This window comes from Pyrgilauda ruficollis, unplaced genomic scaffold, assembly GCF_017590135.1.
Source record: "Pyrgilauda ruficollis isolate IOZ18807 unplaced genomic scaffold, ASM1759013v1 scaffold12, whole genome shotgun sequence".
Lineage (NCBI taxonomy): Eukaryota > Metazoa > Chordata > Aves > Passeriformes > Passeridae > Pyrgilauda > Pyrgilauda ruficollis.
In genome coordinates this window covers 16,241,425-16,267,711 of record NW_024510321.1, presented here as the reverse complement: position 1 = coordinate 16,267,711, position 26,287 = coordinate 16,241,425, and the positions used below count along the sequence as shown (strand labels likewise).

The 26,287-nt window shown below is 35.7% G+C and overlaps 1 protein-coding gene across 6 annotated transcripts in view; it reads left to right on the top strand.

The window, feature by feature from the left end:
• MLLT10 (MLLT10 histone lysine methyltransferase DOT1L cofactor) overlaps window positions 1-26,287 on the top strand; it is a 121,181-nt gene that overhangs the window by 45,274 nt on the left and 49,620 nt on the right. For 5 of the 6 annotated variants that reach the window (XM_041486669.1, XM_041486688.1, XM_041486679.1 and 2 more), the window contains 4 exons: window positions 131-226; window positions 12,190-12,285; window positions 17,550-17,805; window positions 19,813-20,382. In XM_041486669.1, the coding sequence (XP_041342603.1) occupies window positions 131-226; window positions 12,190-12,285; window positions 17,550-17,805; window positions 19,813-20,382 (1,018 nt within the window). The remainder of the gene's footprint in view (window positions 1-130; window positions 227-12,189; window positions 12,286-17,549; window positions 17,806-19,812; window positions 20,383-26,287) is intronic. The other variant, XM_041486697.1, reaches the window with a different exon arrangement.

The following is a 26,287-nucleotide window of genomic DNA, read 5'->3' as shown; positions in this document are numbered from 1 at the left end:
TTCCAGTAACTGAAGCACTGAAGTTTTTTTCCTCAAGCAATAAGGCATCTTGTCAGTGGAAATGCTTTATACTTTTTATTTATTCAAATGGTTCCTTTTCTCTGTCCATAAATATATTTTCTCTTTTTAGAAAAAGAGCAAACGGGGATCTAATAGGTCATATGATCAAAGTTTAAGTGATTCTTCCTCTCACTCTCAGGATAAACATCATGAGAAGGAGAAAAAAGTAAGTGGATTTGTCGTTGCTAATTATGTGGCACATCTGCTTAAAAGTAGCCCTTTCTGGTAAATTTAATTTTGGCTGAAAAGCGTGAAGAAAATCCTGTTCTGAAGCACTGAATAATAAATAACACGCGATAAACCATAGGTACTGGCATCCAATGAGGAAACCTCTTCAGGTGCATTTGTATATGCACTTCTCTATTTCTGTTTATATTGAGTTTTGTGATACTGAAACATATCCATTGGGAAGGCTGTTCCATGCAACTGACTTTGCTATAATTTTCTGTTAGAGCTTTTCTTGTATACCCTTTGTGACTACACAAAGAAGAAAACCAGCAGTAGACATTAGATGCATTTATCACATGCATCTAATTCCTTATGTTTCAGCCTGTGATATCTTCCTCTCATCAAAGAACTGACGTCTCTTCTTGACACATTTTACTGGTACCAGGGGTCAAACCCACTCTGCTGGCAAAATACCTTCTTACTCACCTGGGAAATCTTGCTGTGAGGGTACAAAGAACATAACTGCTGATTTCTAATGTTGCCATATTCTCTTAATGATCTGACTTTCTATATTATTAAAAAATAATTTCAAATCTATGATGATTACTATTTTTAGGTTTTTATTACTGCTGCATTAACAGTTGTCTGTAGGAAATTTGTCATCTAAATTCAACAGAAGGTGATAACAGACACAATAATGCATATGTGCTTTGGCACTTTTTTTAGGCCTCTAAGAATACATACAAAACTTCTCATTAGCACACGTCCTTTACAAATAGCTTAATAGGATTTTGTGTGGATGTAGATAAACTTAGTTTTACATTATTAAAAATCATTACATTAAATTTGGAATCAAAGAATCTTTGGACCAAATGTGTATTATACAAAGGAGCTATATTTATAGAAACAGGAAATTGAATAGCAAATGTCAGTCTTTAGACTCTTAGTCTCCTTAATATTTGATTTGGATTTTAAGATCCCTTCCATTTTGGATGGATATTGATTGCCAGTTGTCTTTGAAAAAGTCTAACCTTTAGACTTGTTTAATGGTGTATGTGAATCATTCCGTCTTTATCTGGTAATGCAGAAAAGAGTGTGCACTCTGATGCTGTTGTACCTCTAAATCTAAGTTTAGGGCTAAAATAATAAATGTATGGGGCTTTGGCAGACTTCTTTTTTCTTAGTAACAACTTGGTAGAAAAACCAATTTTGAATTAGACACTACAGAATTAGCTGCACAATAAACCCTTACTAATATTTGCAATATTTTTTTCTCAGTTTTTCACTACTGTCATATTCTAGGTCATGTTTTATCAAAGTACATGCATGGATTTTTACTCGCATTGACAAAACTTGTAAGTTGGTGGGTTTGTGGTTTTTTGTTTTATTTTGGGTTTTACTTTTTGTTTTTCTTAAATGAATTTGACTGAAGATACTATGCTTCCATAGTCATACCTGTGTAATCTACAGGGTACACTTGGCAGGACTTTCAAACTGAGTGTGTTCAGTCAATAGTGTCAGCTTTTTTTTCAGCTTATGCTGTGTATTTGATAAACTGTATTAAATATCTTGGAGGAGTAGAGCAGTTTTTTAGGGTGACTTTCCTTATTTCCTCTTTTGTAAATCATGTGAGAATCTAGATTTTTGTCATATTATAGTGAATATTTATATCTTTCTTCACAGATACAGTAGTGTTTGTGTGTCTGTCAAGACCACTGTCGTTTCTGCTGTATCTTTCATCTTCATTCTTTGGAAATTTGGATAATCTGATCTGTAGGCATTATTACAGCTTTCTGTTTTGCTCAGCAGTAGCTGTATGTGTTGTGGTTTGGAACCACTTTTCTTGCTAAGACCTCAAAAGGTATCCATTAGTGCGTGTGAAATATTGCACTTCAGTAAGAAGCGGTTGGTCTGAAAGTGTTAATATAGGTAACTGTCGTTTTTACAAACAGGCTCAGCTGAAAGCCCAAGTTTCCCTTCCATAGTATGTATCTAGTCTCTTCTGGGCACGCTGCCAACAAAATTGGTAACTAATATGTAAGGGTATAATAATAAAAAAAAACCTGAACAATTCTAACCAAACCTTAGGTATGATTTAATTTTCATGATGATGTTGAAGCTACAGAATAAATGGCTTCATTATATTCTGATTACTACTGCCTAAGCATTGTTAGTTTCTGTAGCAGAGGTGCTATTTAGAAATGATTTAGTGATGAGGCTGTGGTCCCTTATAAAGAGGACTGGTAGTATGTCACTTGACATTCCATTATAATATCCTGTTTCTTCAGGGCCCAGGTACTTACTCAGGCTTTCTTGGGAAAACTTAGGCAACCATGAGGCTGTGGAAGAGTGCTTTAATTTTACTGGTAGTCTTATATTTGGAAGGACTAAAGAAGGAACTAAACATATCTGGAATTGACCTTTGTATAATAAAAAAGTCTTTTTTTTGCCACTAACATGAAAATTAGGCAACATTACTAGCTTTATATGTTTATGACTTCTGAAAAATGTGAATATATTATGTAATAATTAACTTCTATCTAGCAGCTTAATTACACAGGTGTCTTTTCTACTAGAAGTGCTTTGGTCTCAGCTGAGCAGGAAGAGAGAATTTAAAACTCTGCTGTAGTAGCTCATATAATGTAAATGAAACAAAAATGGCCTCACGACTGAAGACTGTCTAAGAAGTGATTGAAGAGCCAAAAAGTATAAAAAAGTGGCAAAGGATCTCTTGTCATTATCACAGAAGTTGGAGAGCATCTGAGGGGAACCTAAAATGCAGGAGCCAGGAGTGTCCTAAACACTGAGCTGCTAATGCATTGTGGGCATATTTTTGCTGCTTGTGTTGTTGTTCTTAAAGAAACATTACAGCTTTTCTGATTCTGTGGGTAGAAACTTGAACACCTAAGAACAGGTTGTGGCAGTCACCCTCGGTGTGTTCCACTGTAGCTGGGAGTTTGGTTGTTAGGCCATGGGAAGGGAAGATTAAACCATGTCTCTGCCCTGAGACTTCCCATGGGCTGTGTGTTGGTTTGGAACTGCCCAGACTTTGCCAATGTGTTGTGCAGGAGCCTGTGCTCATGTGTCAGGGCAATGAATTTCATTTGGGAGAAAGGTGCTTGATGCTTTTTAATGAGTTTAATGTGCTGTGTAAGCTGGTACAAGGCGCGTTGTAAACACTCAGATCAAGTGTTCCTGGGGCATTTCCTCAGTGTCTGAACAACTGACTGGGAAAAGGTAAAATGGACCTGCTATACATCACAGAAGGTTCTGTGGTAAAAATAGGATCAGATTGCAGGTTTTTGGGTTATTCAGTGCATAAGCAGTAGTTTCTTTTCTCTTGAAAAACAGCAACAAAAAAATTTGTTTTAGTCCCAAGGAGTCACTTTATAGTGCTGTATAGAGTGTTTTAAAGATGATTCTATTTGTGTAATTCTTCTATGAATTACCTCATTTCATAAACTGAGTGATGCTACTTGAACATTGGGGGCTTTATGTAACTTTTTAGGGAAAAAAAGCTCCAAACTCATCTCAGTAATGCAGTATTCCATTGCATTTTTATTAAATTTGTAAGTTTTGTTAATCAGTTTAATATATTTGACACTTTAATCCTTTCAACTGCTCTTGATGTCCGAAGCAGAATTGTAAGAATGCTAAAGATAACTAGAAGAAAAGTGGTTTGCAACCACTTTGAAATTACTTCAATTTTAGTAATTGAAGTAATACTAGATAAATATTATTTGAATAAGAACTGAGTGATGCAGATGCAAATGGTGATGCATATCTGTGTTAACTTACTCCAAATTCTGTTCAGTCAGAGGGAAGGAAACATGCCTCTGAAACACCTCTAAAAGCTGGTCAATAAATATGAACCACGTGTATTTCAGTGTATAAATACACTAATGTCTGTCTAGGATGCAGAACCCAGTTCCTGTTTCCTAAAACTGAATTTTTGTGTGGGTTCATGGTTTTGAAAAGAGGGATGTCTTCATCCTTCGGTCTTCACTGTTGTTGCTAGTGAATAGTGTTTCTCTTTCTGGGCACCTGTTCTGTATTGACTTTCATAGGAGTGCAGACTTTTCTTTTTTAATACATCTCTTCATGTCAAATTCTTTTGAAAGTCAAACTATTTGGGAATACTGACAGCATGTGGCTGTGTAAACAAAATTTCCTTAGAAAGCTACTCTATCTGAGTATATTTAGTAATAGATATTTTTATCTGCAGGATTAAGAGGAAAGGTGACAATCTGGTTTGACTTGTTGCTCACTAAAATTCTCTGTCAGCTTGTGCAGTGTTCTGTGTATACAACTGTCATCCCAATAATCAACTGCATGACATTTACTGGAGCTGGCACCAGCACAATGATCTCTTGTTGAGGTCAAGAAAAAATACATAAGAATATAAGCTCATTTTAATTTATATTTTCTTTTATTTTAGTAAGAGAAAAAGTAGGAACTTCTTGTCTCAATTCTCAAGATTATAATGGAATTACTGATTTGACTACCTCATATTTTTTTAACCTTACAGTAACACATTATATATATTACTGAAAAAAGAGTAATGCCTTTAGTATACATTAGCCCAGCAAACACCTCAGTAGTATTAAGCTTGTCAACTGGGATTAGTTAATTATTATAAGATCAAAATGACAAGCATACCACCTCAGGTATACTTTAAAACTACTCTGCAAGATGTAGAATTTTGTAAGGCTGCTTAGGTTACAACTGTCTTTTTCCATCTCAAAGTACACATTTTAGTCTTTGTCTTTTACTGTGAAAGAAAATAAAACCCCTAGCCAGCAGCTCATCCTCACACAGCCACTTGCTCATTCTCCTCTCTTCTGGGATGGGGGGGAGAATCAGAAGAGTAAAAGTGAAAAAACTTGTGGGTTGACATAAAGACAGTTTAATAGGTAAAGCACAAATTGTGCATGCTAGCAAAGCAAAACGAGGAATTCATTCACCACTTCCCATGGGCAGGCAGGTGTTCAGGCATCCCCAGGAATGCAGGGCTCCATCCCTTGTAACTGTGGGAAGACAAATGCTATCACTCTGAATATCCCACCTTTCTTCTTCTTCTTCTTCCCTGACTTTTTTGGCCTGAGTGTGGTGCCATATGGCATGGGATATCTTTGGTCATGTAGGGTCAGCTGTCCTGGCTTGTCCCTTCCCAGGAACGTTCTGGTGCACCTCCAGCCCACACGCTGGTGGGGTGAGAAGCAGAAAAGGCCTTGGCCCTTTATAAGGGCTGCTCAGCAAAAGTGAAAACATTCCTGTGTTATCAACACTGTTTTCAGCACAAATCCAAAACACAGACCCACACCAACTAGTTGAAGTAGATTAACTCTATCCCATTCACAACCAGCATGATTTCAATTCTTTAGCTGTTACTGTGAGAGATGCAGAAGTAAAAGGTGCTTTGAAATTTCTTTTTCTTGGCTTTGGATTCTGGATTAATACAACATTACTAGTACTTTGACTTTGTGACAGTTTCTAGAAGGTAATGTGGATACTTTTTTATGAAGTTTTATATTTCACCCATATCGGGTCTTGAGTTTTGGTAGACCATATGCAGTTGAAGATGATCTATGATGTTAAGCTGACTGAGACAGGAAAATCGAATGGTTTCCTTCTGTATGCCATTCTACTTGCCTATTTCATGATATATATGTGACAGGTATCTTTAGGTTACCTTGCAGACAGTGGAGCTTTTCACAGTATGTATTCACATAATACGTAATTCAAACTTGTAATTTTTATGGGAGTGAAGGTGAGCACTGACAATACATAGTTGCATTGATTTAGTTAATCTTGCACCATTTTTTAACTTATAAAGTGCTACTCAACTGTTCAGCCCTGCATATCCATTACTAACAATTAATATTAATCTGCAAATAACAGAAGCAGTGTATTTTAGTGTTAAATGTCAGAGGAGTAGCTCATTCTGTGTAAGTATTGGTAGTCCTGCACCTCATAGAAGCTTTGGATGGCATTTTTATAATTGATTCTTGAGTCTTTTTACCATTGACAGTTAAAATTATGATCATTATTCCTGTATTTAAGTGAGGCTTTTGAGTATTTAAGTAATTGAATCAAGAACTGGTTCTTAAGAACAAGTGTTATGCTTAGAGCTGAATGTATATGAATAATGCTGGCAGTAGTGTCCTACCTCTCCCATGCCTGTATCCTTTTATTACTGTGACTGCAGCAGCACTGCTGCTGCACTGAATTTTTCTGCTGTGGGTTCTACTGTTTGAAATGCTAGCTAGATGGATGCTGAGAAAGGGCTGTTCTTACAAAAATAAGGTGTATTAGGATTTGAGTTTGAAACTTGGGGATTGTGAATATCTTTCATTCTGCAGTTATTATTATGGTTATATTACTAGTAGCTACTAGTCCTAAATAAGAGGCCAAGCAGATCTGGCCTCTTATTTGGAGCGAGCAAGAACTATGCACAGCTTTCCATTGAGGATGCTGGTTGTGATGTGACAGCTCAGAATTTACAGTGTTTGGTGACACAAAGTGCAGAAAATCTATAAATGACAAAAGAACCAATATGAGTACTCTGTGCTAATAGAGCATTCTGATACATTAAAATTATTTGAGGACGTCAAACAGCAGCTGGAAAATGAGGGATTTAGGCATTCAGATGATTTTGCATAATAATCAATAAGGAAAGTAGATTTAAAAATGTTGTTGAGGTTTAAAAACTTGGAACAGCCAAAGGTAGTGGAGGATAAGGATTTCTGTAATAGAGAAAGCATAAAAATGCAGTAATTCAAGGTCAGCCCAAGCAGTTTGATTTTGAAGGAGTAAGCATTGGTGGTTGCTGATAGTGTGCATGTGTTTTAATTCTCCCAAAACAGTAATCTCCTGTTCCCTGAACTCATGAGCTCTTGCTTCTCTGTTCTGCATCTGTCTCTTGTGCCTGTTACTGTCCATCTTTCATGTTCCTTCACAGAACTAATGTAGCTCACTAAAACAACAAAATTCTCCACTTGGTTTTCTGTTGCTGCTGTTCAGCAGTTTGAGTGGGCAGACGGGAGGTCTGACAAGCTAAGCACTCTGAGAAAGGTGAGAGTGGGTCAGAAAACCATTTTCTTATTTTGTAACAGTGAACTGTTAAATGCTGAACTTCGGAATGTATTTTAATCAAATAAACTCCTGTAGAAACCCCTTTCAAGAAGGCTATGCATTCCTCAGACAAAAATGAATTGCAAATAGGTGTAAATAGCTTCAACAAGTTAAATGATACTTCCATGTGGAAATGTTATGAATTATTAATGCCATTTAAAGGAAAAGCTGAACTCATTTATTTCTTCTGTACTAGAAGAAATTCTAGTTCATTAGAAGTGAACAATTGTTCACTTGTGTTACTCATTTTTTCCAAACATCGAAGTCGAAAGTTTGAAAAGGTACATTTTATTACATCTCTTCTCCTAGTAACAGATCAAAGCTAAAATATAGTTACACATGCATCCTTAATTTGATATTTTGATGAGATGCTGGTCTTTTTCACTAGTCTGACAAATGTTCTCTGAAAGTAAGTTAAAGAAAATGAATGAGCAAATGTTGGTCTTCAGAGTGATGAAACAAGTAAATGAGCTAAAAAAATGAAGAATTGGAACCAAAGTGTATTTGTGAAGTCATATTATGTAATAATTTTGTAGATGGAATCTTTGTGGGAGAAACAGAAGCAATCAGAATGTATTTCCATCCCCTTCTTCAATCCTCTGCCCCCTGCTCTACAAGAAAGCAATGCACAGCAGGTGCTGTAGAATTCCAGAAATTTTGCACCATATTTGTTTTGTTATCTAGCAACATGTAGCTGTTGGAGTGAAGATGGGATTACATAATTTTTTAGGTAAGAAACAAAAGCCAAAAATGAGATCCCTGGTGAGAAATAAAGCTTTCTGATTAATCATGATGCATGAACTCGAGGCATTTTGTATTAGTATTTAGCTGCACCATAAATCTGGGCTCTTCAAGTTGTTCAGGACCAGTTTTGTTACAGGTGCTTACCCAATAGTTGCAAGGCAATCACACCTTATTTTTTTCTTACAGTAAGAAAGATTTCAGGAACTGCCTGGATCTGATCTTGAGAACCAAGATTAAAGTTTCCTTTGTCAATTTTGTTGTTGGCCCTTTATTTTTTAATATATTGTTCCTTGGAATTGTGTCTTCTGCTAAATCTTGGTTTTACAGAATGTACAGATTGCATTTATCAGCTCTGCACAGGAGTTTGGAACATCTGAACTCATTCCTAAGTATATAAATGGGATATGTGTGTTCTGCTTGCCCTTAATGCTCCCTTAGCTTTCACTCACTAGCAATATTATTTTCAGTCCTTGTTAAGAGTAATTTCTGTCCTTTATTTTCCTTACATAAAGCTTGTAAAAGATCAGACATTTGATACCATTACCTTCCTTAGAATGGGGACTCCCAAGTGGTTTTATGGATGAATGTTTATCTTGGTGAGCTGTTGCTACCTTTTTTTGGAGTTTTTTTAGAGCTGTAACTGAATAGAGATCTTACAAAAGTGAAGCATGCAGAGTTCTCCATTGGGAGCTAACAGTTTGTTGGTTTTGTGGCAGTAGGGAAGATTGCTAATTTGTGTGGCCTTTGAGACAGACTTGATTGAAAGCTGTCATATTTGTTAAATATTGTGGGAATTCATGTCCCTCTGTTAATCCTTTTCTGAATTCTAAAGTGGATATTTCAGAACTCTTCTTACACTTTTTATGCATCTTTGTGGTAGAAGAGGGTGCAACTGCAAGAATTCATTTTGTAGGAGCTATGCCTCTTCAGCAGTCTCAGCAGCTTGTTGAAATTTTTATTGTTATCAGTGTAAAAGCTGAGCATTCCTTTCAAAGATTTTCCTGCAGTGTTTTCCAGTTCTTTTATGTTGTATGCATTTGAAGTCAATTCACATTCAGAAGTAATGCTTCTCAGCTTTCCTTGGGAAGAAAAAAGATAATAAAAGAAAAGAAAAAAAAAATGGTGAGAGGAGATATAACCTAAAAGAAGGAGGAAATGTGGAGTTAAGGACAGCAGATGTCTTGTGATTGAGATATTTGGATGCAGAAGGCCTTTGGATGGGTTACCCCTGCAATGGCTTTCAGTGGAAAGCTGTAACATTGGTAAGCTGTCCTGGCAAACTTTGTCTTGGTGGTTTGGATCTGGGGGAGGAATTCAATGTAGTTGCTGATGCTTCACTTTACAGAAATCAGATATATTCTTTGCAGACACTGAGTTGTTTATGCCGTCTTCCTTCCTGCTGTTCTTGTGTCCCTTGTCCTTCCTGACACCTCCTTATGTGTTGGGACTGCTGTTGATTTCAGTATGTTACAGAATGTAATTTGAAGTCCTTCTAAGTGTTCCTTTGGTTAGAATTTTATTGTTCTTTGCCTTTTAGATGAAATTAACACTGGAAATAAAAGAACACTAAAAAGTCAACAGAAAAGATTGTAAAACATGTTCATTTAAAAGTTTTCTTATTGTTTACTGTTATTATTGTGAAGTGTCATCCTAAAGTGTATTAAAGTCATTGCCCTTTGGCTCCAAAATTATAAATTAAAAAAAAATTCTTTAGGATGATTTGAATTTTCCAGAAAGCCAAAGAAAGTCAGGCACTGGTTAGCCATTCCATAGCTTCCTTCTTGAAGCTTATCTGGGGTTCAGTGAAATTGTTACTCAAGTTTTTCTAGACACATCCACTGGTGATGTAGTAAGTTTGGTAGCTTAGCACTGGTGAAAGTCTTTTGTATTAAGAGAACCAGTGGATAACGTGGCAGTCTTGGTGTAGATGCTTCTGTTTTTCCTTGATTCCTGCTTGCTTTTCTGTTAGTATGTGTAGCACTTTGGGGACTGTTACATTTAAGGTGTTATTGAAAAGACTTTGCAGTGCATTTGAATCCTTCCTCTCCATTGTAGTTCTCTCCTTGAGAAAAACACAAAAGAAAGCAAACACAGCCTCCCTGATCTAAAGCTCCTTCAACAAGCCTATATTAGGTTTTAAAATTTTAAAACCTACCTTGTGGTGTATGCCATTGTAATTATGACACATGCTCACTTTATTATGAAGGGAAAAACTCTATGTTTTTATCCATATGGCAGAGTGGAAAAAAAAAAAAACAGGTTCACTTGAGTATGTAAAAACCCCAGACTGTCAGCTTTTTAAAGTGTATCTGTCTTTTAAGAAGTGTACAAGGGTTTAAAAGGACTTTATGAGTTGTATTTAGCAAGTATAGTTTTCCATAATATTTTGGTGCTGATAATTTTTTTACTTGATTTATGAACTTTCTTAGTTAAACTGTATTTCATTCCTGGCAAAATTAGTTTAGTTAAATGGATTTGGGCTGGTTAGAGACAAGATGATCTCTAAGTCTAACCTGGTATTTGCAGTTCATAAAGGTAGAGATAAAAGTGTTTTGCTTTCAGCTTTGCATCTAGGTTGTCAGTTAACTAATTTTACTTTACTGGAGAATTTTAAAATTAATTCTTTTACTCTCTCAGGCTGATTCCATGAAATAAGTTTCTGATAATTCTTCCATTGTGACAGAAATAGAAAGGTGATACTTGGTCATACCTGAATAGAGTATGCGCATACTGCATCTCGTCCTGGTGTTTGGTGAGAGTAGTTGTGCAGCTGCTGTTGAGCAAATGATGTTCTTTTGAAAGTTTGGACAATCATTTTCATATTTAGAGAAAGATCAGCGTGGGTAGTTTTTAAGATTCAAAACAGTTACTGAGTTCTCGTATGGCTATTTAGACTTACACATCTTATCAAGCTGCTCAATGGGATTTTTAAACCCCTCGTGTCCATCCATATGGTTGCATGTGTTTACTAGCTCTCTGTGGAAGCAGTCTGAACAAATAGCTGTACATTGTGCTGTTCTGCAGAGTTTTGTGTTAGTTCACAAAAATTCCACAAAAATATAATTAAAGAGATGAAATACTTGAGTGCCATTAGCTTTAAGTAACTTTCTCTACCAGCTGAAGTTTCTGTGCATCTTCTGACACAGATTGTGTCTTAGTAAACCATATTACATTGCTAAGGAAAAAAGAACTTGTTTATGATTAGACTGGAAAAAATACTGATCTTCTGTGTTCTAAGTTTAATTGTTAGTTTTGTCAGACTCGCTATTTTTGTAAAGTATTTATCTAAACTATTCAAACAAATACAATTTGGGTCTGATTCTGTAATCCTCCAAAAATTTATTTCTGCCAGTATGAAAGACTTCTGTTATACTATAAGGAGTCTGGGATAAGAAGTTATTTTCTCTCTGTTGGCACAGTTTTGTTCACACTGCCAATGCTTCATTCATGTTTAAGAAATGAAAATTAAAAAACTGATTACAGTCTCAGCTCTTTCAGGAAGCACATTTGATTTGTATAGCTTTGATATTTTATTCAGTTTACCATGGAAAATACTTATTTAGTCTGTAAAATGTATGTCCCTTTTTTGGAAAAGAAATCTAAATCAGATTTCCTATTCTTATGCGTGGAGATGTCAGTAGGGGAGCCAAAGCTAAAACCTTGCATTAATTTACATTAGTATCCCAACAAAAAACACTGTGCAGGTGCAGAGAAGTGGATAGATAGAAATCTTTGATGAAAAATCAACGGAGATCTTTGAAACAGAGGCCATGTCTCTGTTTTTAGTCCAGTTTCTTTTGTTAAGTGATTATTGTAAAGATGGGTTATACTAAAAACAGTGCATTCATAAATGCCGGTTATTACTGGAGAATTTCAGTTTGTGCACTTTGAAAACAAATATAAATACTTGATTTGCTTTATAAAGTTATATTATAAAACATTCAGTGCATTAATGTGTTTTCCAAATAGCACTGGACATTATTGCCATATCTCTTCAGTTTTGGTAACACTTGATGCACTATAGATTGGGTTATGTTAAGGGTGAAGCTGAACTTAGTTTTTATTGTCTTTTGCAACTTACAGAAATATAAAGAGAAAGATAAACACAAGCAAAAATATAAGAAGCAGTCGGAGTCCTCACCATCTTTGGTTCCATCTCTTACTGTAACTACAGAAAAAGTAAGTCAATGTGTTTTTTCTCTTCCACTTTAGTTACTTATGTCAAAATTTCATGATGTAATCATTCCACTATCTATACAGGATCTTTATAATGGTATAAATCCTATAGTTATCCAGCACTCTTGGTATTTTTTCCTGTAATGTAAAATCCTAAAATATTTGAAGGTTTATGATATGGAGAAAGGCAAAGAGTTTTGTACCTAAATTTCGATTCAGGTGCCAGTGATACTCCAGTAAATTTTCCTTAATTGAGGTATATTTAATAATCTGAGAAGTTTTAGAAAGTCTTTCCTTCAGAATTCACTGTGTATGCTGAGCTGACACTGAACCTGTAAGCATTTAAAACTGGTAGTTATGAAATTACAGCTCACACTTCATACACTTATAATTTGCCTTATTAGCAGATTGTTCTGTTATGTTCTCTGACCTTACCTTTCTGTTGATGTGTTAGAAAATACCTAATTCTAGCAGCAACTTACGGGGCTAATTAATGACAGTTCTCATTGTACTCAGCAACAATCACTTTTGCTATCCACCAATGAAATGACACTAATGTTGGTGTTACAGAATGGGCAGTACTACTGAGAAACGGGTTTTCTGATTTCAGAGTTAGAAAGAATGTGTCCCATTCATGTGGTGATGCTTGACATCAGAGTCAGGGAATCATGGTTTGAGTTGAACTGTGCTTAGTTTACACAGATCATTGTGTAAGGTGTTGAGGCTTATGTTAACTGTGTGTGGTTTGGTTGCTGAGGTGTTACATTCAACAAATGTGTGTTTGTATATGGTACGCCAAGACCTCATCAGGATGGGGTGAAACAATTGAATACCAACTTTCTCTGGTCTCTGGAAGTATTCTCTCAACTAGTGGTGTCAATTTCAAGAATAATATCCAAGAAAGTTAGATTTTTAGTATGCTTTGCATATTTCTTTATTCTCCATAGTAAGATTATTAACTTGAGAATTCATATCTGCTAACATCCCATTATTAGTAGCTCACACTTCTGTTGAGAGTCTTGTTTCTTGTTCTGCTGTATTCTCTTTGATGCTGGTGTGTCAAGTGAGACTTAGTAGTCAGTGGTTTTCTGAAACTCTCAATAACTCTCTGTTAAAAAAAAAATAGAAGAAAAGGTAGAATCAATTTATCACTTTGCTGGTTTGATTTAAGAGCAATTAGAGATTGCAGTCAGTGAGTGTGACAGTTTCTGTTGAGATTAGGTTGTAGTATTGACTGGTCCACATGATTGGTTATTTCATTTTATTAATTTGCCCTAAGCATTACTCCTTTTGACTCTGAGACAACTTCTAAAATTCATAGCCTGTAAGAGAGGCTTCATGGAAACTTGTATGGAAACTCCTTTAAACTTTACAACCTTTGTTTAGTTTTTATACTGTGTAGATCTTAATTTTCTTGAACTATATCCCTCTTGTACTTTGATTATCTAATCATCATAAGTTTTTACAATAAGTGATATTATTGTATCTTTCTGTAAAAGTTAAAAAATATATTGAAATATTATCTTTTGCATCCTGCCTATGGGAATATGCTTTTAATGCCAAAGACACAGTTAGATTCTGTTTTTCTGCTAAGCTTATTTCTAATTGCTTTGTCCTCCCTATCTTTCTGCTAATTACAAGGTTTACTTCTGTGGATAGTCACAGGGATGAGCTAGAGCAAACACTAAAGTTAGCAAACACTAAAGTTAGAAAATCTCTAATTCTAGAACTTAAATTATAACTTAATTAAACTAAAACAGAAAATTAATTCTGGAATTTGAATATTGTCGTGCCCTTTTAGTTTTTTTTTATTTAATCTTTTGCATGTGGGTTTTCTTTACCTAACCTGTTTGCTTCATTTATTGACATTTTTTATAGTGGTTCAAATCATCAGGAAGATTGGTGTTCAGCTTTTTACTGGTGTTTTTATTGGAAAATTGGTGTTCAGAAGTTCTTAAGTGCAATTATGTCTTTTAAAAAAGTATCTACTGGATATATGGAAGTGATTTTTTTTTTTTTTTTTTTTTTTTTGTTTTGTTTGCTGTGGCTAGTTCCTTCAATTAATGTTTTTTCTAAGTCCTTTTAACGCCATTTACAGGAATTTGCTTTTCTAGATTATAAACTTGTAATGTGTTCCTCAAAACTTTGAAATTTTGTTAATGAAACAAGCTTTATTTTTTTCTAAAATGAATATTTGGTTCAGAATATTGCATTAATGTATTACTTTTATGTGTCCTTTTACCTGGAGTTGCTAGAATTGTTTTGAACCTGATCTCTGTTTCACAGCACTCTTTCTTTGTATTGAATGCATGAATTAATTGTGACATATAATCACTTCTGCTACCGTAATGTTCATGTGGAGGAAACTGAAATTTGAAATGAAATTTGTTTTTCCTTTTTAAAGATGTTAAACCTTTGTAAATCCAGTGGTAATGACCATTTATGCAGGTGATGTCTTAAAGCATATTTTTATCTGGATGAGTGGTTTCTTTAGGTAGAATAATGAAAACTGAATTTACCTTCTTTTAGTGTAGTTGAATTGCTTGTTTGTTCTGCAGAATTTATTCCCAAGAAATTTTACTGAGGTTCCAGCCCCTGCTATTTTGAGAGGCACTTTTGTGCATCCCTGTAATGTTGCAGCAAATGTTGTTCAGTCTGAATCAGTTAAGTTTGAAATAAGAAATGCCTGACTACTCTTTGATTAATGTAGTAGCACTACATTTTTTCACTTTTGGGACATAGATATAGAATGTTTGAAGACAAACTACAGTGACTTAGGAATTTGAATTCTTTGCTGTCGCTTCTTGTGCCTGCCTTCTTAGTTGGAAGGAGCCGTCAGCTCCATATTTACTCCTGGTAAAAAATTTTGGGTTGTCGTCAGTTTGTCACTGGTTGCTCCTGCAGCTGCTTAAGGAGAAGTGTCCTCCCCCAGCTCCAGCATCACTCCCATGGGAGACAGTCCTTCACAAACTTCTCCATGACGAGTCCATCCCATGGGCTGTGCTTTTCCACCGACTGCTGCAACATGGATCCCTTCTCCACAGGGTGCAGTCCTTCGGACACAGCCTGCCTCCAGTGTGGATCCCCCACAGGGTCACAAGTCCTATGAGGAAACCTGCTCCAGCATGGGCTCCTTTCTCCACAGGTCTCCAGGTCCTGCCAGGAGACTGCTCCACAGGGTCACAGCCTCCTCTCAGGCATCTACTTGCTCTGATGTGGGTTCCTTCTATGGGCTGCACGTCAATCTCTGCATCCCCATGGATCTCCATGGGCTACAGGGGCACAGCTCCCTCACCATGGTCTTCATGGGATTCAGGGGAATCTCAGCTCTGGTGCCTAGAGCACCTCCTCCTTCTCTTTCTTCACTGACCTTGGTGTCTGCAGAGTTGATTCTCTCACATGTTCTTGGTCCTTGTCTGGCCGCAGTTACATCTGCCCAATAACCCTTTTTTGTTTTTCCTTCTTCAGCATGTCACAGAGGTGTTACCACCATTTCTGATGGACTCAGCCCTGGCCAGCATTGGGTCAGTCCTGAAGCCAGCCAAGACTGATTATTGAGTGTTTGCCATAAATCCCCAGAAGTTTTAAGACTTGCTGCAGATGGATGGTGTAGCTCTTCAGGATGCACAGAGTGATAGATGGAGAGCGTAAAAATGACAGTAGCTCTCTGTGCTTAGGGTGTATTTCATCATGTTAGTGTTTATGATTCTCTGAGTAAGCATGTAGATTTCAGTACACCTTATAGCACCTTCTGCAATGCAAATAGCTGTGGGAGCAAAATTTTTCAAAGCGGAACTGTGTTGTGCATGCATATTCTTCAAAATCTGCCCAGGAGTGGGGTTCAGACTTGCAGTCAAACCAAATCACAGCACAGTGTTTGCAAATTAATGCCTACTTGTCATTGCCTGGCCTGGTATGCAAATAGATTGAAGTATTTGCTTTCCTCACAGCTTGTATATGTAGTTGTCTTCTAGTTGAAAAGTAAGGTTTATGTAAATGTCTTAGCTATTTTAGTAAAATATGGAAAACTTTGTACAGCTGCTATACAAATCTTTCTGTAAAGATGAAGAAGCATTCTGTTGTAGGCCTAAATTCAGCAAGCATCCCACTTGGGACAGGGAAAATGAGTGTGTATGATCAATTTTAAGAGGCATGTGTTTGTGTGGTCTTTAATGGAGATGACTGTAGATACTATTTTAAATTCTGTTCTGTAGAGAACTGGAAAACAGACAAGCTCGTTTTGAACAGATGAGTAGTTTCTAGGTTTGATCTATATATTTTTAAAAGAAGCTGTTTTACTAGGTGTCTTGAGTATAAATAACAGTAGGGTTTTTTTTCTTTTACCTGATTTTGCTTTCATTTTCTTTCTTATATTATTAAAATTCTGTTACCACAACTCCACATTTTTTTCAGTCATGAGAACAATAATATTCCCTTGTATGGTTTCCTAATATTGTGCATGCAGTTTCCCTGCCCACCTAGTTACTTTCTGTGAAACCTCTTTTGATTATTGTTCACCAGTAGGAACAATTCTGGTAAAATTTAACAGACAAATAATGGACCAAAAGATGAATGTTTTGAAAGCGCTGTGGAGAGTATATGAGTGTAGGAAAAGGGCTAGAAAGCTTGGGGGTGGGTAGGGGTTGCATTGGGAGCTCAGGGTTGTTTTTGTACGTGTCAGAGAGTGGGTTTGTAGTTAAGTGTGTCTCGGTCAGCTGTCTCATGTGTCTGCTTGGTGATTCTTAAGGAATTGGATGAATGGGGGATGGTTCATATGCCAGGGAGCTGATTTTGGTTTGGTGTTGAGGCTATAAAGTCATAAAATTCCAAATTCTTACGTTTTGACACCTTCAACAGTTCCACTGCTGATGGAACAACATTTCCAGTTAAACAAAAAAGGCATAAGATTGTATGTTCAGAAAAGCATTAAAAGTTTATTTTCTAATTTTTAATTTTAAGCAGAAAATAACAATATCCTGTTTAAATAGTCAATAAAGACCATACCCATGAGATTTTTCCATTTACCTTAGTGAAGTAAAAATTTCAACCAAAGCCGTCTTGCATTTTTTTGCACAAAATGATGTTTTATGTACTTCATTGTTTGCTGAGAATCTTCAGAGTCCAGCTGCTGTCATTCCTGCTGTTTCTAGTTACAGTAGTATTTGAACGCTTCTGTGTTCATTTGAAAGAATGAGGTCCTTTAAACAGTTGTTAGAGTTTTTTGTGTGACTTGTTTCTTTAATTTCTTCTCTCTTTTAAAATGCCAGACATACACAAGCACTAGCAACAACTCCATGTCAGGCTCCTTGAAGCGGTTGGAAGATACCTCAGCTCGATTTACAAATGCAAATTTCCAGGAAGTTCCTACACATGTTTCAAGTGGAAAAGATTCTTCAGAGGCTAGAGGGTCAGAGAGCAAAGGGAAGAAATCTGCAGGTCACAGCTCAGGTCAGAGAGGAAGAAAGCCTGGTGCTGGAAGAAATCCAGGAACAACTGTGACTGCAGCTAGCCCTTTTCAGCAAGGTACTGATTGTTAAGCAGTAACACAGCTTCTGCTTTGACGTGAATTGGAAATTTTATGTATGCAGAACTTGAAAAGTAGTTATCTTTTATCCTCAATACTGAGAATGTTATTTCACTTTAGGGAAAAACCCAACTTTTTTCAAGGTAAAAATGTTTGTTGCTATAACATGGAAAAGAAGGTTGTACATTTTTAAAAGGCTGAACTGATGCTTTTGTTTGGACTGTTAAGGTATTCCCTTTAGCTGCAAACAGAAGTGTCTTTATGTGCCATAAAGTTAATCTGGGGTAAACTTTAAAATGAATTTGAGTCTAGAGGTCTTAGCTCTTTAAGGGAGTACTGATGTTTTTTAGTCAGTGCACTGGCTAAAGAACAGAACTGGACTACCTAATGCATAGGATGCATTGGCCCGTCAATAATTTCTCAAGATGCAGATTTTTAAAGTACACCATTTCCTTCAGAGTGAAAGAACTTTCTACTTAATTGTTTTGTAATTGAAATATATGAACATAAGGTGAGTATGTAAAAAGTATGTAAGGTTTATTTACCTTAGGTAATACAAAATCTGTTACTTTGTGAGCTTGCTAAAACTCACGCGAAGCACTATGAATACTTCTTAAAGGCAAATTTTGTTATGGCATTTTCATCAGAGTTGAAAAAATTATTTTAAAAAAAAAGGTTTTTTAAAAAATTCCTTAATTATTAAAACATGTTATTTGGGAACACAACAAACAAAATTACTATAAAGTAATTTTTAGTAATTTTCACTGTGGTGTCTAGTAGCTGACTTTTGTTCATGCTTTGTGATGGCGATTTTCCTTTTGAGTTTATTTATGCAGTGAAGACTTGTAAATTTGTCTGGAGCTCTTTCAGTATTTCACGTTTTTTTACTTGAAAGCAGAGGCAGAGTTTTTTGTTTAAATTCCCAAAACGTTGCAAATTGCCTTCTGGAATTCCTCATTTAAAGAAAAATCTTACTGCAGATTGCAAAATAGATCTTTATTATGTGCATGTATTTTCTTTTGGGCTGCATTAAGGGAAGTTGATAACAATGATATTTTAATTTTTAAAGAAATAGCTGTATTTATGTAAATTTTATTTTAAATTGAATTAACAATGTTTAGTGGAGTACTAATGATAAAACACTAGTTTTTAAAGGACATGGGTTTTTTATACCTAGTGTCATAGTTAGGAATATTTTCTTGATGTTGTCATCAGTCTGAATTCTGTGAAACAGTACCCACAGACATCTACCTGTAAAATCAGTTAATTTCAGTGCAAGTAGGTGTTTGTATTTCCCAAGAGCTTCTTTTTCTGCCTTGAATGCAGTAATACAGTGATTAAATGACTGCATTCTAAATACTGAAGAAGGAATGTAATTCTATTACACAAAAGATCTTTATGGTTTTGTGACAGTGCTAAAGAAGTCTTAAAATGCCAATTTCATACACTGTTTTTCGCTTTCTCTCTTGTACTTTTGAAAAATGTCTTCTATGGAACTCCTCTTCAGTCAGGGAGAATTAAGCCCAATTGTTGTTGTTCCCTTGACCTGTGTCAGACTCTTGATTTTAGGTAGAATGGTAAGGAAGATTGCAGGCATAGTGTGTATATGATCAGAGCACATTTCTGTCAGCTTTCTTTTTATATATCTGTATGTTCAAAAAAACCTGCTCCAGTTTGCACCAAGTGTTTGTTATGGCTTCAAAACATGATGGATGTTAAAGGTGCCTAAGCAAAAAAATTGCTATTTTTCTTTTATTCGTTTTCATCTTGTTTGTGCCCCAGATGCAAATTTGAATCTCAGACAGGAATCTGAGAATCATATGCAGCAAAGTGAAGATCAGCAGGAGAAACAATCCAATGAGTTATTTAAAGAATTCTTTAGCTCTTGGTAAAGCTTTTCATAAAGTCCTTTCACATTAAAGTTTTTTATTCTAAGATCATAATACTTCCCATCGGTTTTTATCAACTACAGGGAAAAACATAATTGTACTTCTTTCTCTTTATAGGAAGCTTTTTGGGCACTCCTGGGAGCATAAAGTCATCTTCTGGAAGTTCAGTTCAGTCTCCCCAAGATTTTTTGAGTTTTACAGACACAGATCTGCGAAGTGACAGTTTCACACATTCTCAACAGGCTTCCTCAACCAAAGATGTACATAAAGGAGAGGCTGGGAGCCAAGAGGGAGGAGTCAATTGTTTCACTTCCTTAATTGGTCTCCCTTCATCGTCAGCAGCTGTTCCCCAATCTAAAAGCTTTGACAGCTCACCTGGAGACATAAGTAATTCAAGCCTTACTTCTACAGCATACAAACGAGCTCAAACTTCTGGACTAGAAGAAGAAACTGTAACAGAGAAGAAACGGAAAGGAAATAAGCAAAATAAACATGGGCCTGGTAGACCTAAAGGAAATAAAAGTCAAGAAAGTCTTTCCCATCTTTCAGTTTCTTCTGCTTCCCCAACTTCATCTGTGGCATCTGCTGCAGGAAGTGTGACAAGCTCTGGTCTTCAAAAATCTCCAACTTTGCTCAGGAATGGAAGTTTACAAAGTCTTAGTGTTGCTTCATCTCCAGTGGGTTCAGGTAGGGCTTTATTGGATTTGGTTTTTTACCTCAAAATATGTTTTTATTATTTTAGCTATAATTCTGAGTATGCTTTTCAGGAACATAGTATCATTTAAAGTATCGTGAAAATCACACTGGGGGTAAAAGGACTGTTGGAAAAGTAAGTTCTGTTCCATCTAGAGGTGCCACTGTGCTGTAGGTGACTGTAGTAGATGGACCTGTGTATTGACCTAGAGGCTATATAAATGCAGGTTTTGAGGCTGTAGGGGTAAAAGTTGCATGTAAATAGGTTCTTTGAAAATTATGTGTGACAGGTTTAGCTTAAAAAAAACAAAAAAAAAACGTAGTAGTTAGTATGGACTTTATTGTCTGTGTGTTCTGTTACATAGAGAAAACAAAATTGATACTCAGGTATGTCAGCTTTGCTGAATGCGTCCCTCAGTTCCATTTTCCCAATTCAGCTTAACTGAAAATCAAAATGTCTACATGGAGAATGACCAGTTTAAACATGTAAAATTATATTCTGAGTCTGGACTCCTGTGCAGCTGGATGACATTTTCATATTCTCGTGTGCTATTTAGCAATTGAAATTGGCTGGTTTGTTCTTCCTCTGTTCTAAATGTTATGCACATCTGGGGCTTTGGAGGCTTTCTGTTTCCAGTAAACCTGTGTGTGGAATGGCCTGGCAGGATACTCTTATCTACCAAAGTCTTTGTTGCTCTGAAGTTTCTTTCAAAGCTTTTGTGATGTAAAAAATAACAAATTACCTCACTTTTGAAACTTCAAAATTTTGTCTTTTTTTTTCTTTTTAAATTTTTTTTCCTTTTTTTCCTAATTTTTGTGGTTTTGAGAAAGAGAAACGGAGCTTGAATACTTGCTTTTGGGGAGGGTTTTATGCTATCTGTATTGTATACTTTCGCTCTATAAGCAAGAGATATTTTTAAAATATACATAGTTCAAGGAAAAAACCCCTGTATTTCTTTCAGAACAAGGCAGGTGCTTAAAAATTTGATGTCAAAGCCACATTGTTTTAAAGCAGTTAGATACAGGCAAATGATCATTTTTATTATGCATGATAATGGCAATAGCAGTAGCAGCTATATTAAAAAACACTTTTCCTATATTAAAATCAATGGAGAGAAATGGTATATGACAAAACTACATAGTTCACTATTTATCTTTCTCTTTAAAATACAGTTTTAAGAACATGTTTACCTCTTATTTGTTATGAGCAGTGAGCATCTAACAGATTTATATCAGTGTTCTGATGATTATAGTATGAGCTTTCTTATTCCTTTATGATCTGAGGTGGATTATGTATTGTTGTAGTTGGGGTAGGAGATAGAAGTACAAGGTCTTGGATTGAAGTGAATGACCCACGTTTCTCCTCTTGTATTTATCATAAAATATTCTGCTCTTGTCAGCTCCTTGAACAGGCCTTTCCCTGTCCAGGTCCATTCTTGCTTCCTTTGTCCTCTTGATTATATCTCTTCCATCTAGAAAATGCCAGTAAACTCTTAAACTCATGGTAAATAAATACATGGATGGAAATACCGTGTCTGGTTTATTACTTTTATCATGATATTCAACCTATACTTTCACATCTATTAAGTACACTTAGATTCTTGGTGACCAGCATTAGACCTGTCCTCTAAAACAGTGGTATTTTCTGAGGATGCCAAAGAACATAGATATAAATAAATGAACAAACAAAATTTGTAAACAAAGGCACCCTAACAAAACCAGGAAAACCCAGAGATACAATAGCAAATGGCATGTCTTTGAGCACAAGCTCTAAATTTGTCCAGAAACTTCTGCTTGAATCACAGCTTCTTTTTGTAATGTGGTCTTCTCTCTCATCTCCTGTTTTTCTTACAGTTGTAGTGCTGCTCTCCTTGCTTCATCATAAGCATTTTTTGGTTTAGCAACTCAGTAACCCAATTTGCAACAATTTTTTGTGTTGCAATGAAGAAGGACATATAAGTATTACCAGTATTATCAGAAACATGTATTTTCTCAGGAGTAATATGCTAATGTTTCTCTTTTCAGTGTGCCCACTACATTGTTGAGTAACAATATCTGACAAATGAATCTAAATTATTTGATCCAAGTCCCCAGATACGGTTTTGTGCATGTAAATGTAGTGAGTGAAAACGCAGAGTACTCAAGTCAAACAGTTTTTATTGCCTCTTACTTGGAATTACCTTGATACCTCAAAGAAGCCAAATCAGGAATGAGCTAGACCATACTAAACAAAACTTCTGAGGCACTTTTGCAAGAATCTTCTCCTCTTTTTTTAAAATAGTCTTCCTAACAGCAGCTATCTGAAGCTATCATTCTCTTTCAGTTTTTTGAAGAGTACTTGTTGAGATCCATAAAAGTTATGAAAAACATGACTTCACAGATGTGTCATAATTGTGTTCATAATTAATGTTCAAATGAGATGAAGTGTGAAGGGAAGCTTATTTTAAAAGGTAACAGATTCATTATGTGCTATTTATACGTAATTAGATGTCTTTCCAAAAAGTTTTATTCAGAGTAAGTATATTCAGCTTATTTTGTAGAAATATTTGTCATCTCCAGACTTATTCAGTCCAAAGGCCTTCTCTTTTCCTGCTTAATAACAGAAATGTACCATAAATATGGGTGTACTATAAGGACATGTTATTAGAAGCTGTTACCACCCATACACTCAGGTTGTGTTTGCCATGCAACAGATCTGATGTGTTCAAGGTTAAACTTAAATCTTCAATCTTTATGCTCTCTGTTATTTTTTCTGAAATGTATTTATAACCTGACAGAAAGCATATTATGCATTACTTTAACACTGTATTCAAAGGAAAAAAAAACTGTTAAAAAATGAAATAAAATTTAAATTGGTAGGGTGCTGTGGAATTTTTGCAGTAAATTAACATTTACCCTACATTTACTAATACCCTCTTTAAAACATCCCCACCAAAGTTCTTTAGATATCTGCTCATTTACAAACCATACTTCTCTTTTTTTTTTTAGAATTCATAAGCATTTTAAGTTTATTGTCTAAAAAGACCTAAGTTATTGGAGGAGTTATATAAAGCTGATAATGGTTCCCCCCACATAGGGTCGGTCTTTGAGTGATTTCAGGATCTGAATCTTTTAATAGGGGAAAGTGTGTGTTGATTTCATCTGAACTCAGCTATTTGACAGAGCTAACTTTTCAAGTCAAAGCTGTCCAAGCTGAATTCTCAGGATTAAGTTCATTCTCAGCATCCTTCTAGGGAACAATATTTAAAGATTTCTAATCTAGTATTGTAAAGCATTGAGAGCTTGTGTCCCTCAGCAACAGGAAAAAGAACATTTTATGTGATGTACAGTACCTTCTGACTTTTGTGGAATAATGTAGCAATGAAAAATGAAAAGAATCAAGTATCAGAAGTTATCTGAAATTTCTGTTTCATGGTAGATAAAGTTCGTGTGCAGTTGTCTTCTAAGTTCAGCATGGATACTTGCTGCTGGAATTCTTACAATTCTTCTTATTTCTGTCTTTCCTGGTTCTGCTCTTGATTTCAAATGTACAGCAAATTGTATAGTATCAGCTTCAGTAGCTAACGATTTCAGGGGATTATTTGCTTCAATATTTAAATTTTTGTAAAATTGATTTTATGCTGTTACATCTACTGTAAACCCTAAAAAAAGCTTATAATTTTTTTTTTCCTTAACAAGACTGGAAAAGATTAAACTACCAATTGGGCCTCGAAATGGTTAACCCATTGTTTAGCCCATAGCACCCTTACTGTGATGATCTTCTGGAATTCCTTTGTCCTGACTGAGGTGAAGTTAGAATTTGTCTTTCTTCATTTTTATCTCTGCACCATGTATATTCTGCCCTTTAGCCAGTCTTCAGTATGCTCTGGTTGGTAACACTAGACACTTTTTGGAATAAAAGACTCATCCAAACCCAGTATTGTACTTTATTAAAGCAGTGTTTCAAATTCTGAGAAAGTGTTAATGTTTTTGGCACATGTAAGCTCTTGTCTTACACAATCAAGTTTCAGCTTTATATATGAGTTTGCTAAATGCTTCAGTTTAGTTCCATTATTCTTTTTCTCCTTTCCCATCTGATTCAAGCAGTGCTGAAACCTTTGTCAATGTTACACACCTTAGGCTGTGCAAGATCATCGTACTGTTAAGCTCATCGTTGCACTGATGACATAAGGGAACTCTGAGTTTCAAAGTAGAAGAGGAACTTGAAATTATTCTCATTGAGATACAAAGTTCCTCAGTACTTATGTTGCATCTTCATGACTGTTTAAAGTTTGACTTAGTAGCTGAATCTACTGGGAGAAAGAGTTGAGGAAAAATTATTCTGAAACAGATTATGCTATTATGTTTATCTGCAAAGTGCACCAAAGCAGAAGTCTTGCTGTGTTAAAAAGCCAGTTTGTATTCAGGGGAGATAGAATATAAAGAAGAAATTGATACTAATAGATACTAATGGCATTTAAGGACTAAGCAAATGGTATAGAAAGCATACAAGGCACAATCAATGCACGGAGAAATTAAGTCTTCATATTTGAGGCTGAACAGACGTGGTGTTGAGATTGGTGAATGGTGTACAAGATTAAAATGTTAAAACTGATGATTATTGGTGTATAAAACATGGAGATGTTCATCAGGTAACAGAGAGGAAATCACTTGAGGAAGTAGCTCATGAAAATGAGGATTATCATGAAATGCATCAAAGTTCTTAAGTAAAACAGTTGTTATCAGCAGCTACAGCCAGAAGTATGGACATTTCCTAATGAGGAATACCTTGTACTTCCATGCTTTTAGACTGTCAGTGTTAAATTTCAGTAAGTCTTTAAAACTCATGAAGTTATAAGAGAGATTGACAAGTAATTAATGTTCTGCAATTAGGATGTGTCTGACAGAAGAATGGAAGATTTTAAGACATACAAAGGTGTAATGATAAGTGGTGGATATTGAGAATTATGGAAGATGATTTTATTTCCTAATTTTTTAATAGAGTGGTGTAGTAGGTGTATACATTTCAGTTGATACAGCATGACATTTTAAATAGAGACTTGTAATTCTAGGAAGTCAGCAAATGCTTCCATTAACTGTAATTAATAGGTAAGTTTCAATTTTATTTTGTTCGTAGAATTATTAAACCAATGTTTACTTCATTTTGTTATTTCCCCTTATGCTCAGTTGGTCAGAGCGTGGTGCTCTTAACACCAAAGTCACAGCTTTGATCCTCAAGTCACCGAAGGGTTGGACTCAGCAATCTTTGTGGGTCCCTTCTAATTCAGAATAGTCTCTGAAATCTATTGGAAAATGCAGCAATTTTTGAAAAAGTCTGGTTATGAGGACAGGGTAAAATGAATCTCTTGGTCAGCAGTACAAACTAAGAGTTATGTTGGTAGAGCTGAAGTAGAAGATTATCTTAGAAAGATGGATGTATACCTGCAGGATAAGGATGGCCTTCTGGGGAAAGAAGCACTGTAGAGAAAAAGGATAAAGGTGATTAATCAGTTGTGTCTGAGTTTGCAGTGCTGAGCTGTGTTTAAAAAATGTTTTAATGCATAAACAGCAAGCTAATGAGAAAGGCAGCTCTGCATTCAGAGTGTGTCTGGTCTTTGAATACTGTGTATGGTTCTGTGATTTTCTCTGTGTAAAGAAAAGAGCTGTGAGAAGGATTCAATGACTGGAAAAAGCACGTTATGGGAGAACAGCTAAGGAGTGAGTTTATCAGGCGTGGATATCATATGAGGAACTGAACACTGGTACAGTGATCTTTAACTTCAACAAAGAAGTAAAACGTCATCAAGTGAGCGAAAGTAATAGTTGAACAAATGTCAGTTCTGAAAACGTATTTTTTTAGAAGGTACGGTTTAGTATATTTATTTGATTTGCAGATGCAGGAAGTTCTAGAGCTAAGAAG